Below are 20168 nucleotides of genomic sequence, written 5' to 3' on the forward strand. Positions count from 1 at the left end.
CCAAAACCTCCCCAGAAACCCCAAATTTCTCCTTTTGTGACTCCAAATTTCCTCACCCGGACCCCAAAAACCTCCCCGGGAACCCCAAAATTCCTCACCTGGACCCCAAATTCTCCTTCCCAGGAACCCCAAAATCTCCTTTTGTGACCCCAAAATCTCCTTTTGTGACCCCAGAATTCCCTTTTGTGACCCCAAAATCTCACCCGGAACCCCAAAATCCCTTCAGGGACCCCAAAAATCCCTTCAGGGACCCCAAATTTCCTCACCTGGACCCCAAATTCTCCTTCCTAGGAACCCCAAAATTCCCTTTGGTGACCCCAAAACCTCCCCAAAACCCCAAAATCTCCTTTTGTGACCCCAAAACCTCCCCGGGAACCCCAAAATCCCCTCTGGGACCCCAAAATTTTACCCGGAACCCCAAATTTCTCCTCCCTGACCCCAAAACCTCCCCGGGAACCCCAAAATCCCTTCAGGGACCCCAAATTTCCTCACCTGGACCCAAATCCTGCCCGGGCACCCCAGAATCTCCTTCTGTGACCCCAAAATCCCTTCTGGGATCCCAGAATTCCCTTTTGTGACCCCAAAATCTCACTCGGAACCCCAAAATCTCCTTTTGGGACCCCAAATTTCCTCACCCGGACCCCAAAAACCTCCCCGGGAACCCCAAATCTCCTTTTGGGACCCCAAAAATCCCTTCAGTGACCCCAAAACCTCCCGGGAACCCCAAATTTCTCCTTTTGTGACTCCAAATTTCCTCACCCGGACCCCAAATCCTCCCCGGGAACCCCAAATTCCTCACCTGGACCCCAAATTCTCCTTCCCAGGAACCCCAAAATCTCCTTTTGTGACCCCAGAATTCCCTTTTGTGACCCCAAAATCTCACCCGGAACCCCAAAATCCCTTCAGGGACCCCAAAAATCCCTTCAGGGACCCCAAATTTCCTCACCTGGACCCCAATCGTTCCCAGGCACCCCAAAATCTCCTTCTGTGACCCCAAATTTCTCCTTCAGTGACCCCAAATCCTCCCCGGGAACCCCAAAATTCCCTTTTGTGACCCCAAATTTCCTCACCTGGACCCAAATCCTCCACGGGAACCCCAAATTTCTCCTCCCTGACCCCAAACCCCCCAAAATTCCCTTTTGTGACCCCAAAAATCTCACCCGGCACCCCAAATTTCTCCTCCCCGACCACAAATCCTCCCCAGAAACCCCAAAATCCCTTCTGGGACCCCAGAATTCCCTTTTGTGACCCCAAAATCTCACTCGGAACCCCAAAATCTCCTTTTGGGACCCCAAATTTCCTCACCCGGACCCCAAAAACCTCCCCGGGAACCCCAAATTTCTCCTTTTGTGACCCCAAAATGCCATCCCAGACCCCAAAACCTCCCCAGAAACCCCAAAATCTCCTTTTGGGACCCCAAAAATCCCTTCAGTGACCCCAAAACCTCCCAGAAACCCCAAATTTCTCCTTTTGTGACTCCAAATTTCCTCACCCGGACCCCAAATCCTGCCCGGGAACCCCAAAATTCCTCACCTGGACCCCAAATTCTCCTTCCCAGGAACCCCAAAATCTCCTTTTGTGACCCCAGAATTCCCTTTTGTGACCCCAAAATCTCACCCGGAACCCCAAAATCCCTTCAGGGACCCCAAAAATCCCTTCAGGGACCCCAAATTTCCTCACCTGGACCCCAAATTCTCCTTCCTAGGAACCCCAAAATTCCCTTTGGTGACCCCAAAACCTCCCCAAAACCCCAAAATCTCCTTTTGGGACCCCAAATCCTGCCCGGGAACCCCAAAATCCCCTCTGGGACCCCAAAATTTTACCCGGAACCCCAAATTTCTCCTCCCTGACCCCAAAACCTCCCCAGAAACCCCAAATTTCTCCTCCCCGACCCCAAATTTCCTCACCCGGACCCCAAAAACCTCCCCGGGAACCCCAAAATCCCATCCCAGACCCCAAAACCTCCCCAGAAACCCCAAAATCTCCTTTTGGGACCCCAAAATCCCCTTTTGTGACCCCAAATTTCCTCACCTGGACCCTAAATCCTCCCCGGGAACCCCAAATTTCTCCTCCCAGACCCCAAAACCTCCCCAGGAACCCCAAAAACCCTTCTGGGACCCCAAAATCTCCTCCCTGACCCCACAATCCCACCAGGAACCCCAAAATCGCCCCATGGACCCCAAAATCCCCTTTTGGGACCCCAAAATCTCCCCAAAAATTCCTTTTGTGACCCCCAAAACCTCCTCAGGAACCCCCAAAATTCCTCTGGGATCCCCAAAATTCCTTCCAGGACCCCAAAATCTCCTTTTGTGACCCCAAATTTCCTCACCTGGACCCCAAAAACCTCCCCAAAAACGCCCAAAATCCCTTCAGGGACCCCAAAATTCCCTTTTGTGACCCCAAAACCTTTTCAGGGAGCCCAAAATTCTCTCCCCGACCCCAAAACCTCCCCGGGAACCCCCAAATCTCCTCCCTCCCCCAAAAATTCACCAGGAACCCCAAAAATCCCTTTTGAGACCCCAAAATTCCCTTCAATGACCCCAAAACCTCCCCAGGAACCCCAAAATCTCCTTTTGGGTCCCCAAAACCAACCTGGGACCCCAAAATCCCTTCAGGGACCCCAAATTTCCTCACCTGGACCCCAAATCCTCCACGGGAACCCCAAAATTCCCTTTTGTGACCCCAAATCCTCCCCACGAACCCCAAATTTCTCCTTTTGTGACCCCAAATTTCCTCACCCGGACCCCAAATCCTGCCCAAAAACCCCAAAAATCCCTTCAGTAACCCCAAATTTCCTCACCTGGACCCCAAAAACCTCCCCGGGAACCCCAAATTCTCCTTTTGTGACCCCAAATCCTGCCCAGCAACACCAAAATTCCCTTTTGTGCCCCCAAATTTCCTCACCTGGACCCCAAAATCTCCTTTGGTGACCCCGAATTTCCTCACCTGGACCCCGAATCCTCCCCTCGAGCCCCGAATTCTCCTCCCGCCCCGGCCCCGCCCCGGATCCGGCGCCGCTTTCGGTTCCTGCTCGGCCCAAAATGAACCAAAAACCCCAAAAATCAACAAAAAAAATTAAAAACAATAAAAACCCCAAAAAGCAACAAAAGCCTCAAATTCCCACGGGTGAGGACAAAAAAAATCTGAAGTTTTTGGGGTGAAAATGTCAAATTTTGGGGTGAAAATGTCAAATTTTGGGGTGAAAATTTCAAATTTTGGGGTGAAAATCTCAAATTTTGGGGTGAAAATCTCAAATTTTGGGGTGAAATCTCAATTTTAAAAATCAATTTTTGGGGCGAAAATCTCAAATTTTGGGGTGAAATCTCAATTTTTGGGCCGAAAATCTCAAATTTTGGGGTGAAATCTCAAATTTTGGGGTGAAATCTCAAATTTTGGGGTGAAAATCTCAAATTTCGGGGTGAAAAATCTCAATTTTTGGGGTGAAAATCTCAAATTTTGGGGTGAAAAATCTCAAATTTTGGGGCGAAAATCTCAAATTTTGGGGTGAAATCTCAAATTTTGGGGCGAAAATCTCAAATTTTGGGGTGAAAATCTCAAATTTTGGGGTGAAAATCTCAAATTTTGGGGTGAAATCTCAATTTTTGGGGTGAAAATCTCAAATTTTGGGGTGAAATCTCAATTTTTGGGGCAAAAATCTCAAATTTTGGGGTGAAAATTTCAAATTTTGGGGTGAAAATTTCAAATTTTGGGGTGAAAAATCTCAATTTTTTTACGTCAGAAAATGAATTTTGAAGGTTTCAAATTCCGGATTTTTGAGGTCAAAATCCAATTTTATTTTTTTTCAGGTAATATCTCGAATTTTGGGCTAAAAAAAAAAAAAAAAAAAATCCCGATTTTGGGGTAAAACCATCCTGAATTGTTGGGGTCAAGGAATGAAGTTTTGGGTTAAAATCTCAATTATTTAGGTCAAATCCCGAATTTTTAGAGGAAAATCTCCGATTTTTGGGGTAAAAATCGCCAATTTTTGGGGGGTAAAATCCCAATTTTTGGGGGTAAAAATCCCAAATTTTTGGGGTAAAAATCCCAAATTTTCAGGAGAAAGAATTAATTTTGGGGGTAATTTCCGGATTTTTTAGTAAAGAGCAAAATCCGAAATTTTGCATTGAAATTCTGAGGTTTTTGGGGGTAAAAATCCCAAATTTTTGGGGGTAAAAATCCTGAATTTTGGGTAAAAATCCAAAATTTTTGGCCTAAGTTCCCAAAGAAATCCCCAATTTCGGGTTAAAATCCCAAATTTTGATTCAAATTCCGATTGTTTTTAATAAAAATCCAAATTTGGGCAGTAAAAATCCCATTTTTTGGTCAAAATCCCCAAAATTTGGGGTAAAAATCCCCAATTTTTGGAATAAATTCCAAAATAAATCCCCAATTTTGGGTAAAAATATCGAATTTTTTGGGTAAAAATCCTGAATTTTGGGTAAAAATCCCAAATTTTTGGAATAAGTTCCAAATAAATCCCCAATTTTGGGTAAAAATCCCGAATTTTTGGCACAAACTTGGAAATAATTCCCAAATTTGGGTTAAAATCCCGAATTTTGTGATAAAAGTCCTGAATTTGAGGGTAAAAATCTCCAATTTTGGGCAGAAACTCCCAAATAATTCTCATTTTTTGGGTTAAAATCTCGGATTTTTGGGGTCAAATCCCATCTTTTTGTAAAATCCCCAAATTTTGAGTTAAAATCCCGAATTTTGTGATAAAAATCCTGAACTTTGGGGTTAAAATCCTGAATTTTTTGGCATAAACTCCCAAATAATTCTCATTTTTTGGGTTAAACTCGGAATTTTTGGGGTTAAATTCAGAATTTTTTGGGTTAAATTCAGAATTTTTTGGGTTAAATTCAGAATTTTTGGGATAAATTCAGGATTTGGGGGTTAAATTCAGAATTTTGGGGTTAAATTCGGAATTTTTGGGGTTAAATTCAGAATTTTTGGGTTAAATTCAGAATTTTGGGGTTAAATTCAGGATTTTGGGGTTAAATTCGGAATTTTTGGGAGTTAAATTCAGAATTTTGGGGTTAAATTCAGGATTTTGGGGTTAAATTCAGAATTTTTGGGGGTTAAATTCAGAATTTTGGGGTTAAATTCGGAATTCGGGGCTGGGCCGGGGCCGCGCTCGAGCAGCTCCGTGTGAAAATTTGAATTTTCGGCCCCGGCTTTGGTTTTTTTTTTTTTTTTTGCCGTTTTCGGTTCCTTTTTTTGGGGTTTTTTTTGGGTTTTTTTGGGCCAAAAGCCGCGAGGAGGCGGCGGCGCCGCAGAGGCGGCGATTTCCGGGGGGGTGCGGGGAAAAAAGCGAAAAAAATGGGAAAAAAATGCAAAAAAAGGGAAAAAATGCAAAAAAAATTGGTGAAAATAATGGGGAAAAAATGGAAAAAAATGAGAATAAAGGGGGGGAATAAATGGGGAAAAAGGAAAGAAAAATGGGAAAATAAAGGGGGAAAAATGCAAAGAAAAAAAGGGAAAAATAATGGGGAAAAATGGAAAAAAATGAGAATAAGGGGGGGAATAAATGGGGAAAAATGCAAAAAAAAAAGGGAAAAATAATGGGGAAATAGTGGGAAAAATGAGAATAAAGGGGAAAATAAATGGGAGTAAAAGGGGGAAATAAAGGGAAAAATAAATGGGGAAAAATGCAAAAAAAATTGGGGAAAATAATGGGGGAAAATCGGGAAAAATGAGAATAAAGGGGGAAAATAAATGGGAATAAAAGGGGGGAAAAAGGGAAAATAAATGGGAATAAAAGGGAAAAATAAATGGGAATAAAAGGGGGGAAAAAGGGAAAATAAATGGGAATAAAAGGGAAAAATAAATGGGAAAAAATGCAAAAAAAAAAGGGAAAAATAATGGGGAAAAAATGGGAAAAATGAGAATAAAGGGGGAAAATAAAAGGGAATAAAAGGGGGAAATAAAGGGAAAATAAATGGGAACAAAAGGGGAAAATAAATGGGAATAAAAGCGGAAAAAAGGGGAAAAAATGCAAAAAAAAATGGGAAAAATAATGGGAGGAAAATGGGAAAAAATGAGAATAAAGAGGAAAATAAATGGGAAAAATAAAAGGGGGAAATAAATGGGGAAAATGCAAAAATAAAAGGGAAAAATAAAGGGGAAAAATGGAAAAAACATGAGAATAAAGGGGAAAAATAAATGGGGAAAAAATGCAAAAAAAAGGGGAAAATAATGGGGAAAAAATGGGAAAAATGAGAATAAAGGGGGCAAATAAATGGGAATAAAAGGGGGAAATAAAGGGAAAAATAAATGGGGAAAAATGCAAAAAAAAGGGGGAAAAATAATGGGGAAAAATGAGAATAAAGGGGAAAATAAATGGGAGTAAAATGGGGAAATAAAGGGAAAAATAAATGGGAAAAAATGCAAAAAAAATGGGGAAAATAATGGGGAAAAAATGGAAAAAATGAGAATAAAGGGGGGAATAAATGGGGAAAAAGGAAAGAAAAATTGGAAAAATAAAGGGGAAAAAATGCAAAAAAAAAAAAGGGGAAAAATGCAAAGAAAAAAAAGGAAAAATAATGGGAAAAATGGGAAAAAATGAGAATAAGGGGGGGAATAAATGGGGAAAAATGCAAAAAAAAAGGGAAAAATAATGGGAAAATAGTGGGAAAAATGAGAATAAAGGGGAAAATAAATGGGAGTAAAAGGGGGAAATAAAGGGAAAAATAAATGGGGAAAAATGCAAAAAAAATTGGGGAAAGTAATGGGGAAAACTCGGAAAAAATGAGAATAAAGGGGGGAAATAAAGGGAAAATAAATGGGGGAAAATGCAAAAAAAAAAGGGAAAAATAATGGGGAAAAAATGGGAAAAAAGAGAATAAAGGGGGAAAATAAATGGGAATAAAAGGGGGAAATAAAGGGAAAATAAATGGGAAAAAATGCAAAAAATGGGGAAAATAATGGGGAAAATATGGGAAAAATGAGAATAAAGGGGAGGAATAAATGGGGAAAAAGGAAAGAAAAATGGGAAAAATAAAGGGGAAAAAATGCAAAAAAAAAAGGGAAAAATGTAAAGAAAAAACGGGAAAAATAATGGGGAAAAATGGAAAAAAATGAGAATAAAGGGGGGGAATAAATGGGGAAAAATGCAAAAAAAATTGGGGAAAATAATGGGGGAAAATGGGAAAAAATGAGAATAAAGGGGGAAAATAAATGGGAATGAAAGGGAAAATAAAGGGAAAATAAATGGGAATAAAAGGGAAAAATCAATGGGAAAGATAAATGGGAATAAAGCAAAAAAAATTGAATGAAGCGAAGAAAGAAATGGGAAAAAAGGAAAATAAAGGGGAAAATAAAGGGGAAAAATAAATGGGGATAAAAGGGAAAAATAAATGGGAATAAAGGAAAAATAAAGGGAAAAATAAATGGAATAAAAAGGAAAAATAAACTGGGAAAAGGGGAAAATAAATGGGAATAAAAGGGAAAATAAATGGGAATAAAAGGGAAAATAAATGGGAAAGATAAATGGGAATAAAGCCAAAAAAAATTGAATAAGGCAAAAAAATAAATGGGGAAAAAAGGAAAAATAAGGGGAAAAATTAGGGGAAAAAACCACCAAAAAATGGAAATAAGTGGGAAAAATAAATGGGAATAAAGGAAAAATAAAGGGAGAAAATAAATGGGAATAAAAGAAAAATAAATGGGAAAATAAATGGGAAAAATTGAGAAAATCTATCGAATAGAGGGGAAAAAATGGGGAAAAAACCACCCAAAAATGGGAATAAAGGGGAAAAATAAATGGGAAAAAATGCAAAAAATAAATGGGAAAAAAGGGGAAAATAAAGGGAAATATAATTGGGAATAAAAGGGAAAAATAAATGGGAAAGATAAATGGGAATAAAGCAAAAAGAATTGAATAAAGCGCAAAAATAAATGGGAAAAAAAGGAAAATAAAGGGAAAAATAAATGGGAATAAAAGGGAAAAATAAATGGGAAAAGGGGAAAATCAATGGGAATAAAGGAAAAATAAAGGGAAAAATAAATGGGAATAAAAAGGAAAAATAAACTGGGAAAAGGGGAAAATAAATGGGAATAAAGGAAAAATAAAGGGAGAAAAGAAATGGGAATAAAAGAAAAATAAAGGGGAAAATAAATGGGAAAAATTGAGAAAATCTATCGGAATAGAGGGAAAAAATGGGGAAAAAACCACCCAAAAATGGAATAAAGGGGAAAAATAAATGGGAATGAAAGGGAAAATAAAGGGAAAATAAATGGGAATAAAAGGGAAAAATAAACCGGGAGAATAAATGGAATAAAGCAAAAAAAATTTGAATGAAGCGAAAAAAGAAATGGGAAAAAAAGGAAAATAAAGGGGAAAATAAAGGGAAAAAATAAATGGGGATAAAAGGGAAAAATAAAGGGGAAAAATAAATGGGAATAAAGGAAGAATAAAGGAAAAAATAAATGGGAATAAAAAGGAAAAATAAACTGGGAAAAGGGGAAAATAAATGGGAATAAAGGAAAAATAAATGGGAATAAAAGGGAAAATAAATGGGAAAGATAAATGGGAATAAAGCCAAAAAAAATTGAATAAGGCAAAAAAATAAATGGGGAAAAAGGAAAAATAAGGGGAAAAATTAGGGGAAAAAACCACCAAAAAATGGAAATAAGTGGGAAAAATAAATGGGAATAAAGGAAAAATAAAGGGAGAAAAGAAATGGGAATAAAAGAAAAATAAATGGGAAAATAAATGGGAAAAATTGAGAAAATCTATCGGAATAGAGGGAAAAAATGGGGAAAAAAACCACCCAAAAATGGGAATAAAGGGGAAAAATAAATGGGAATGAAAGGGAAAATAAAGGGAAAATAAATGGGAATAAAAGGGAAAAATAAACTGGGAGAATAAATGGGAATAAAGCAAAAAAAATTTGAATGAAGCAAAAAAAGAAATGGGAAAAAAAGGAAAATAAAGGGGAAAATAAAGGGAAAAAATAAATGGGAATAAAGGAAAAATTAAGGGGGAAAATAAATGGGAATGAAGGGAAAAATAAACTGGGAAAATAAATGGGAATAAAGGAAAAATAAACTGGAAAAAGGGGAAAATAATTGGGAATAAAAGGGAAAAATAAATGGGAATAAAAGGGGGAAATAAAGGGAAAATAAATGGGAATAAAGCAAAAAAAATTGAATGAAGCGAAAAAATGAATGGGAAAAAAAGGAAAATGAAGGGGGAAATAAAGGGAAAAAATCAATAGGAATGAAGGGTTCGATCCCTGCAATCCAGATGTTCCCCCCCCATTCCAGCTGTTCCCGCCCCGTTCCCGACTCCACCTGGAGCCGTTCCAGGGGTTCCGAACCCCAATCCAGATGTGAACCTCGCCAGTTCCAGCTGTTGGGTTCCAGCTGTTCCAGCCTCCGCCTGGACCCATTCCAGCTGTTCCCCCCCCCAATCCAGATGTGAACACCCCCCCCCCCCAATCGGGGCTCAACACCCCCAATCCAGATGTGGAAAACACACCCCCCCCCGCCGTTCCAGCTGTTCTGCCCATTCCAGCCTCCGCCTGAACCCGTTCCAGATGTTGCCCCCCCACATTCCAGCTGTTCCTACCCCCATTCCAGATGTGAACCCCTCATTCATTCCAGATGTGGGACCCCGCCCCGTTCCAGCTGTTCCTCCCATTCCCGGCTCCGCCTGGACCCGCTCCAGATGTTTCCCCCCATTCCAGATGTTCCTACACCCCAATCCAGATGTGAACCTCCCCCCCCCTTCTGGGGCCCAAGACCCCAAATCCAGATGTGAAATCCCAATTCCAGCTGTTCCGGACTCCTCCTGGACCAATGCCGGGCCTCGAGACCCCCAATCCAGATGTGGACCCTTCCCCCCTCCCCCGTTCCAGCTGTTCCTCCCATTCCGGACTCCTCCTGGACCTGTTCCAGATGTTTCCCCCATTCCGGGGGTTCCCAACCCCAAATCCAGATGTGGAACCCCCCCGTTCCAGGTGTTCCCAACTCCTCCTGGACCCGTTCCAGATGTTTCCTCCCATTCCGGGGGTTCCTACACCCCAATCCAGGTGTGAGCCCCTCCCCCCCCAATCCAGATGTGGAACCCTCCCCCCCGTTCCAGCTGTTCCAGACTCCTCCTGGACCCGTTCCAGATGTTTCCCCCATTCCAGCTGTTCCTAACGCAAATCCAGCTGTGAGCCCCCCAATTCTGGGCCTCGAGACCCCCAATCCAGATGTGGACCCCCTCCCCCTCCCCCGTTCCAGCTGTTCCTCCCATTCCAGACTCTGCCTGGACCCGTTCCAGATGTTTCCCCCCATTCCAGCGGTTCCTACACCCCAATCCAGATGTGAGCCCCCCCAAATCCAGATGTGGACCCCCCCCTCCTCCAATTCCAGCTGTTCCCGACTCCGCCTGGACCCGTCCAGCTGTTTTCCCCCCCCCCATTCTGGGGGTTCCCAACCCCCAATCCAGATGTGGACCCCCCCCCCCCCCCGTTCCAGATGTTTCCCCCCCATTCCGGGGGTTCCTGCACCCCAATCCAGCTGTGAGCCCCCCCCCAATCCAGCTGTTGCTCCCCCCGTTCCAGCTGCTCCCCCCACCCGGTGACACTGGAAGAGCTTTGGGGACACTCTGGGGACACCTGGGGACACTCAGGGACATTTGGGGACACTCGGGGACACCTGGGGACATTTGGGGACACTGCTGGCCATTGGGGACGCTCGATGACCCCTCAGCACCCTCGGGGACACTCGGGGACCCTTGGGGACACTCGGGGATGTTCGATGACCCCTCAGGACCCTTGGGGACATTTGGGGACACTGCGGACACTGCGGGCACTCGGGGACCCTTGGGGACACTCGGGGACACTCTGTGACACTGGGGGACTCTCAGTGACCCCTGGGGACACTCAGGGACATTTGGTGACACTGCGGACACTCAGGGAGCCCTCAGCACCCTTGGGGACACTCGGGGACCCTTGGGGACATTTGGTGACACTGCTGGCCATTGGGGACACTCAATGACCCCTCAGCACCCTCGGGACACTCAGGGACACTTGGGGACACTCGGGGACCCCGCAGCACCCTTGGGGACTCTTGGGGACACTCAGTGACCCTTGGGGACACTTGGGGACACCTGGGGACACTCGATGACACTCGGTGACACTGGGTGACAGTTGCTGACATTCTGTGACACCCAGTGACCCTTGGGGACACCTGGGGACACTCGGGGACACTTGGGGACACTCAGTGACCCCTCAGGACCCCTGGTGACCCTTGGGGACGCTCAGCGACGCCTCAAGGACACACAGCGACATTTAGAGAGACTCGGTGACGCTCTGGTGACCCTCGGTGACATTTGGTGACGCTCTGGTGACCCTCGGTGGCCCTTGGTGACCCTTGGGGACATTCGGTAACACTCCCATGTCCCTCGGTGACGCTCTGGTGACCTCGGGGACATTTGGTGACCCTTGTGGACCCTCAATGACACTCGATGACCCTTGGGGACATTCGATGGCACCCAGTGACCCTTGGGGACATTTGGTGACCCTCGGTGACCCTTGGGGACATTTGGTGACCCTCGGTGACCCTTGGGGACATTCGATGGCACTCAGTGACCCTTGGGGACACCTGGGGACACTCAATGACCCCTCAGGACCCTTGGGGACCCTTGGGGACACTTGGGGAAACCCAATGACACTCGATGACACTCAATGACCTTTGGTGACCCTCTGGTGACCCTTGGTGCATTTGGTGACACCGGTGACATTTGGTGACCCTCTGGTGGAAGTCGCTGGGCCCCAGGTGGGCGTTGACGAGGACGGGGCGGCCTTGGGACACTCGGGGACACTTGGGGACACTTGGGGACACTCGATGACCCCTCAGGACACTTGGGGACCCTTGGGGACACTTGGGGAAACCCAATGACACTCGATGACACTCGATGACCTCTAGTGACACTCTGGTGGCATTTGGTGGCCTTGGGGACACTCGGGGCCCCTTGGGTACACTCAATGACCCTTGGGGCCACCTGGTGACACTTGGGGACACTCGGTGACCCCTCAGGACCCTTGGGGACACTCAGGGACACTTGGGGACACTCAGTGACCCCTCAGGACCCCTGGTGACACTTGGGGACACTCGCTGACCCTTGGGGACGCTCAGCGACGCCTCAAGGACACACAGCGACATTTAGAGAGACTCGGTGACGCTCTGGTGACACTTGGTGACATTCGGTGACGCTCTGGTGACCCTCGGTGGCCCTTGGTGTCCCTTGGTGACATTCGGTGACACTCCCATGTCCCTCGGTGACACTCCGGTGACCCTCGGTGACATTTGGTGACCCTTGTGGACCCTCAATGACACTCGATGACCCTTGGGGACATTCGATGGCACCCAGTGACCCTTGGGGACATTTGGTGACCCTCGGTGACCCTTGGGGACATTTGGTGACCCTCGGTGGCCCTTGGGGACATTCGATGGCACCCAGTGACCCTTGGGGACACCTGGGGACACTCAATGACCCCTCAGGACACTTGGGGACCCTCAGGAACCCTTGGTGACCCTTGGGGACCCCTGGTGACACTTGGGGACACTCGGTGACCCTCAGGAACCCTCAGGAACCCTTGGTGACCCTTGGGGACCCTCGATGACCCTTGGGGACATTTGGTGACCCTTGGGGACCCCTGGTGACACTTGGGGACATTTGGTGACCCTCGGTGACGCTCAGTGACGCACAATGACACACTCAAAGAGACTCGGTGACATTGGGTGACCCTTGATGACCATTTGGTGTCCCTGGGTGACATTCGGTGACCCTCGGTGACCATTTGGTGTCCCTTGGTGACCCTCGGTGACCCTCGGTGGCCCTGGGTGACCCCGGTGACACTCTGATGTCCCTCGGTGACATTTGGTGGCCCTGGGTGACGCGGGTGTCCCTTGGGTGTCCCTCAGACGGACACGGAGCCCTGCCGGAAGTCGCTGGGCCCAGGAGGGCGTTGACGAGGACGGGGCGGCCTTGGGGACACTCAGGGGACACTTGGGGACACTCAGTGACCCCTCAGGACACTTGGGGACACTTGGGGACCCCTGGGGACACTTGGGGACACTCGATGACCCTTGGGGACACTCGATGACCCCCAGGAACCCTCGGTGACCCTTGGAGACCCCTGGTGACACTTGGGGAAACCCAATGACACTCGATGACACTCAATGACCTCTAGTGACACTCTGGTGGCATTTGGTGGCCCTTGGGGACACTCGGGGACACTTGGGGACACTCGATGACCCCTCAGGACACTTGGGACACTCAGTGACCCCCAGGAACCCTTGGTGACCCTTGGGGACCCCTGGTGACACTTGGGACACTCGGGGACACTCAGTGACCCTTGGGGACACTCGGTGACCCTCAGGAACCCTTGGTGACCCTTGGGGACCCCTGGTGACACTTGGGGACACTCGGTGACCCCTCAGGACCCCTGGTGACCCTTGGGGACGCTCAGCGACGCCTCAAGGACACACAGCGACATTTAGAGAGACTCGGTGACGCTCTGGTGACCCTCGGTGACATTTGGTGACGCTCTGGTGACCCTCGGTGGCCCTTGGTGACCCTTGGGGACATTCGGTGACACTCCCATGTCCCTCGGTGACGCTCTGGTGACCCTCGGTGACATTTGGTGGCCCTTGTGGACCCTCAATGACACTCGATGACCCTTGGGGACATTCGATGGCACCCAGTGACCCTTGGGGACATTTGGTGACCCTCGGTGACCCTTGGGGACATTTGGTGACCCTCGGTGGCCCTTGGGGACACTTTGGTCACTCTTGGGGACACCTGGTGCCCCTTGGGGACCCTCAGGGACATTTGGTGACACTCGATGACCCTTGGGGACCCTCAGTGACCCTCGGTGACCCTTGGGGACATTCGATGGCACCCGGTGACCCTTGGGGACACCTGGGGACACTCAGTGACCCCTCAGGATCCTTGGGGACACTTGGGGAAACCCAATGACACTCGATGACACTCAATGACCTTTGGTGACCCTCTGGTGGCATTTGGTGGCCCTTGGGGACACTCGGGGCCACTTGGGGACACTCAATGACCCTTGGGGCCACCTGGTGACACTTGGGGACACTCGATGACCCCTCAGGACCCTTGGGGACACTCAGTGACCCCCAGGACCCCTTGGTGACCCTTGGGGACCCCTGGTGACACTTGGGGACACTCGATGACACTCAGTGACACTTGGTGACAGTTGATGACATTCTGTGACACTCAGTGACCCTTGGGACACTCAGGGACCCTCACGAACCCTTGGTGACCCTTGGGGACCCCTGGGGACACTTGGGGACCCTCAATGACCCTTGGGGACACTCAGTGACCCCCTCAGGACCCTTGGGGACCCCTGGTGACACTTGGGGACACTTGGGGACACTCAGTGACCCCTCAGGACCCCTGGTGACCCTTGGGGACACTCGATGACCCTTGGGGACACTCAATGACCCCTCAGGAACCCTTGGTGACCCTTGGGGACCCTCAGGAACCTTGGGGACACTTGGGGACCCTTGGGGACACTCTGTGACCCTTGGGGACACTCAGTGACCCTCAGGAACCCTTGGTGACACTTGGGGACCCTCGATGACCCTTGGGGACATTTGGTGACCCTCGGTGACGCTCAGTGACGCACAATGACACACTCAAAGAGACTTGGTGACATTTGGTGACCCTTGATGACCATTTGGTGTCCCTCGGTGACATTTGGTGACACTCCGGTGACCATTTGGTGTCCCTTGGTGACCCTCAGTGACATTTGGTGACATTTGGTGGCCCTGGTGACGCGGGTGTCCCTCGGGTGTCCCTCAGACGGACACGGAGCCCTGCCGGAAGTCGCTGGGCCCCAGGAGGGCGTTGACGAGGACGGGGCGCCCGCGGTGGCACTCGGCCTGCGCCGCCCTCAGCACGGCCACCACCCTGCGCTCCGTGTCCCCAACGCTGTCCCCAACGCTGCTGTCCCCAGAGATGTCCCCTCCGGTGTCCCCTCCATTGTCCCCTCCGCTGTCCCCTCCGGTGTCCCCTCCGTTGTCCCCTCCGTTGTCCCCTCCGGTGTCCCCAGCGCTGTCCAGGACGAAGCCGCGCCCGCCCAGAGCCGCCGCCACCTTGTGGTAATCTGGGGACACACGGGTGGCACTGTCACCTCCATGGGGGTGGCACTGTCACCATGGGGATGGCACTGTCACCATAGGGACGGCACTGTCACCATGGGGGTGGCACTGTCACCACGGGGACACACGGGTGGCACTGTCACCATGGGGGTGGCACTGTCACCATGGTGACACACAGGTGGCATTGTCACTGCTGGGGGTGGCATTGTCACCATGGGGGTGGCACTGTCACCATGGTGACACACAGGTGGCACTGTCACCTCCATGGAGTGGCACTGTCACCTCGGGGAGTGGCACTGTCACCATGGGGATGGGACTGTCACCAGGGGATGGCACTGTCACCTCCATAGGGGTGGCACGGTCACCATGGGGACACACGGGTGGCACTGTCACTTCCATGGGGATGGCACTGTCACCATGGTGACACACGGGTGGCACTGTCACCTCCATGGGGGTGGCACTGTCACCATGGTGACACATGGGTGGCACTGTCACCATGGGAGTGGCACTGTCACCATAGGGACGGCACTGTCACCTCCATGGGGGTGGCACTGTCACCATAGGGGTGGCACTGTCACCATAGGGGTGGCACTGTCACCATGGTGACACACGGGTGGCACTGTCACCTCCATGGGGGTGGCACTGTCACCATGGGGGTGGCACTGTCACCATGGTGACACACAGGTGGCATTGTCACTGCTGGGGGTGGCATTGTCACCATAGGGGTGGCACTGACACCATGGTGACACACGGGTGGCACTGTCACCTCCATGGGGGTGGCACTGTCACCATGGGGGTGGCACTGTCATCATGGTGACACATGGATGGCACTGTCACCTCCATGGGAGTGGCACTGTCACCATAGGGATAGCACTGTCACCATGGTGACACACGGGTGGCACTGTCACCTCCATGGGGGTGGCACTGTCACCATGGGGGTGGCACTGTCACCATGGTGACACACGGGTGGCACTGTCACCTCCATGGGGGTGGCACTGTCACCATGGGGGTGGCACTGTCACCATGGTGACACACGGGTGGCACTGTCACCTCCATGGGGGTGGCACTGTCACCATGGGGACGGCACTGTCACCTCCATGGGGGTGGCACTGTCACCATAGGGGTGGCACTGTCACCATGGTGACACACGGGTGGCACTGTCACCTCCATGGGGGTGGCACTGTCACCATGGGGGTGGCACTGTCACCATGGGGACACACGGGTGGCACTGTCACCAAGGGGTGGCACTGTCCCCATGGTGACACACGGGTGGCACTGTCACCACGGGGACACAGAGAGGTGGCATTGTCACCTCCCCAGGGTGGCAGTGTCACCAAAGGGGCAGGGGGGTGGTCACTTAGTGGTCAGTTGGTCACTATGGGTCAGTGGTCACTCAGTGGTCACTCAGTGGTCACTCATTGGTCAGTGGTCACTATGGGTCAGTCCATGGTCAGTGGTCACTCAGTGGTCAGTTGGTCACTATGGGTCAGTTGGTCACTCAGTGGTCAGTTGGTCAGTGGTCACTCAATGGTCACTCAGCGGTCACTCGGTGGTCCCTCGGTGGTGACTGTGGGTCAGTGGTCACTCAGTGGTCACTCAGTGGTCACTCAGTGGTCAGTTGGTCACTCATGGTCACTCAGTGGTCACTCAGTGGTCACTCAGTCACTCAGTGGTCACTCAGTGGTCAGTGGTCACTCATGGTCACTCAGTGGTCACTCAGTGGTCAGTGGTCACTCGGTCAGTTGGTCACTCAGTGGTCACTCAGTGGTCACTCAGTGGTCAGTTGGTCACTCAGTGGTCACTCTGGTCACTCGGTCACTCGGTGGTCAGTGGTCACTCATTGGTCACTCAGTGGTCAGTTGGTCACTCACCGCTGTAGCTCAGCCCGCAGCCCACGGCGCTGCCCAGCAGGGGAGCTGCTGTCCCTGGGTATGGGGCACTCAGTGCTCACTGTGGGTCAGTGGTCGGTCAGCGGTCACTCAGTGGTCACTCAGTGGTCAGTGGTCACTCATGGTCACTATGGTCAGTGGTCAGTGGTCAGTGGTCACTCAGTGGTCAGTTGGTCACTCAGTGGTCACTCAGTGGTCACTCAGTGGTCACTCAGTGGTCAGTTGGTCACTCAGTGGTCACTCATTGGTCACTCAGTGGTCAGTTGGTCACTCACCGCTGTAGCTGAGCCCGCAGCCCACGGCGCTGCCCAGCAGGGGGAGCTGCTGTGCCTGGGTAAGGGGCAGTCAGTGGTCACTATGGGTCAGTGCTCACTGTGTGTCAGTGGTCACTGAGTGGTCAGTTGGTCACTCAGTGGTCACTCATTGGTCACTCAGTGGTCAGTTGGTCACTCACTCACAACTCACTCACCCGCTGTAGTTCAGCCCGCAGCCCACGGCGCTGCCCAGCAGGGGGAGCTGCTGTCCCTGGTTACAGGGCACTCAGTGCCCACTGTGGGTCAGCGGTCACTCAGTGGTCACTCAGTGGTCACTATGGGTCAGTGGTCACTATGGGTCAGTGGTCGGTCAGTGGTCACTCAGTGGTCACTCATGGTCACTCAGTGGTCAGTTGGTCACTCGTTGGTCACTCACTCACCGCTGTAGGCCAGCCCGCAGCCCACGGCGCTGCCCAGCAGGGGGAGCTGCTGTCCCTGGGTATGGGGCACTCAGTGGTCACTATGGGTCAGCGGTCACTCAGTGGTCACTATGGAACTGTGGGTCAGTTGGTCACTCAGTGGTCAGTTGGTCACTCAGTGGTCACTCAGTGGTCACTCAGTGGTCAGTTGGTCACTCGTTGGTCACTCACCGCTGTAGGCCAGCCCGCAGCCCACGGCGCTGCCCAGCAGGGGGAGCTGCTGTCCCTGGTTACAGGGCAGTCAGTGGTCACTGTGGGTCAGTGGGTCAGTGGTCACTCAGTGGTCACTCAGTGGTCACTATGGGTCAGTGGTCACTCATGGTCACTCAGTGGTCAGTTGGTCACTCGTTGGTCACTCACCGCTGTAGTTCAGCCCGCAGCCCACGGCGCTGCCCAGCAGGGGGAGCTGCTCGCGGCTGATCTGGGTCCAGCCGGCGTCGTTGCCAACCAGGGCGATGACCGGGACCTGGGGACAGACAGAGTGACACGGGGACAGACAGAGTGACACGGGGACAGGGACAGACAGAGTGACACGGGGACAGACAGAGTGACACGGGGACAGGGACAGACAGAGTGACACGGGGACAGACAGAGTGACACGGGGACACTGATGGGACAGACAGAGTGACACGGGGACAGCAGGGACAGACAGAGTGACACGGGGACAGACAGAGTGACACGGGGACAGGGACAGACAGAGTGACACGGGGACAGACAGAGTGACACGGGGACAGACAGAGTGACACGGGGACAGGGACAGACAGAGTGACATGGGGACAGCAGGGACAGACAGAGTGACATGGGGACAGACAGAGTGACACAGGGACACTGATGGGACAGACAGAGTGACACGGGACAGACAGAGTGACACGGGGACAGCAGGGACAGACAGAGTGACACGGGGACAGACAGAGTGACACGGGGACAGCAGGGACAGACAGAGTGACACGGGGACAGACAGAGTGACACGGGGACAGACAGAGTGACATGGGGACAGACAGAGTGACACGGGGACCTGGGGACAGCAGGGACAGACAGAGTGACACGGGGACAGCAGGGACAGACAGAGTGACACGGGGACACTGATGGGACACAGGGACATGGGGACAGGGACAGACAGAGTGACACGGGGACATGGGGACAGGGCACAGAGTGACACGGGGACACAGCTGGGACAGGGACATGGACCTGGGGACGGGGCCTGGGGACAGAGTGACACAGATGGGACACAACTGGGGACAGGGACAGGGACACAGCTGGGGACAGCAGGGACACAGGGACAGGGACACACAGACAGGGACACAGCTGGGGACAGGGACACAGGGACAGGGACAGCAGGGACACAGAGACACAGGGACAGGGACAGCAGGGACACAGAGACACAGCTGGGGACAGGGACAGGGACACAGCTGGGGACAGGGACATGGGGAGAGCAGGAGGGGACAAAGTGACACAGGGGACAGCAGGGACCTGGGGACAAGGGACAAAGTGACACAGCTGGGACAGGGACAGCAGGGACACAGAGGGGGACAAAGTGACACAGGGACAGGGACAATGACGGTGACAATGGCACAGTGACAGTGACACTGACATGGTGACAATGACATAGTGACAGTGACACGGTGACATGGTGATAGTGACAATGACACAGTGACAGTGACAGTGACACAGTGACAGTGACAGTGACAGTGACACAGTGACAGTGACCTTGTGGCGCACGAAGGTGTCGAACTCCATCAGGCTGAAGCCCAGGGAGCCGTCCCCGAACAGGACCCACACCTGGGACAGTCCCCAAATGTCACCAAATGTCACCAAATGTCACCCAGTGTCACCGAGTGCCACCCATGGGTGGCCCTGGGGACCCTCTGGCCCCTCCAATGTCCCCAGTGTCCCCCTCAATGTCCCCATCCCCTTCACACCCCCCATCCCCAATGTCCCCAATGTCCCCAATGTCCCCAGTGTCCCCTCCAATGTCCCCCTGCCCCATGTCCCAATGTCCCCAATGTCCCCAATGCCCCCAATGTCCCCATTGTCCCCAGCGCCCCCACTCCCCCATTGTCCCCAATGTCCCCAATACCCCCCAACGTCCCCAATGTCCCCCCAATGTCCCCGGTGTTCCCCTTGTCCCCCCCAATGTCCCTCCATGCTCCCAAATCCCCCAATGTCCCCTCCATGTCCCCAGGGTCCCCCAATGTCCCCATGTCCCCCTCAATGTCCCCCGATGTCCCCAGTCTCCTCATACCCCCAATGTCCCCAATGTCCCTCTGCTGTCCCCAGTGTCCCCAATGTCCCCTGTCCCCCATCCTCCCAATGTCCCCAATGTCTCCCATGTCCCAATGTCCCCATGTCCCCAGTGTCCCCAATCCCCCCAATGTCTCCCATCCCCCAATGACCCCCCAGTGTCCCCAATATCCCCCCAA

The 20168-nt window shown here is 50.8% G+C and overlaps 1 protein-coding gene across 1 annotated transcript in view; it reads right to left on the reverse strand.

Moving 5' to 3' along the window:
• Positions 1–14783: 14783 nt before the first annotated feature.
• LOC134434209 (2-hydroxyacyl-CoA lyase 2-like) overlaps positions 14784–20168 on the reverse strand; it is a 53467-nt gene continuing 48082 nt past the window's right edge. Inside the window, 4 exon segments of the mRNA XM_063182883.1 lie at positions 14784–14940; positions 15079–15131; positions 18109–18214; positions 19456–19527. Of these exon segments, the coding sequence (XP_063038953.1) occupies positions 14824–14940; positions 15079–15131; positions 18109–18214; positions 19456–19527 (348 nt within the window). The 3' untranslated portion in view covers positions 14784–14823.

The sequence above is a fragment of the Melospiza melodia genome, unplaced genomic scaffold (assembly GCF_035770615.1).
Source record: "Melospiza melodia melodia isolate bMelMel2 unplaced genomic scaffold, bMelMel2.pri scaffold_327, whole genome shotgun sequence".
Taxonomy (NCBI): Eukaryota; Metazoa; Chordata; class Aves; order Passeriformes; family Passerellidae; genus Melospiza; species Melospiza melodia.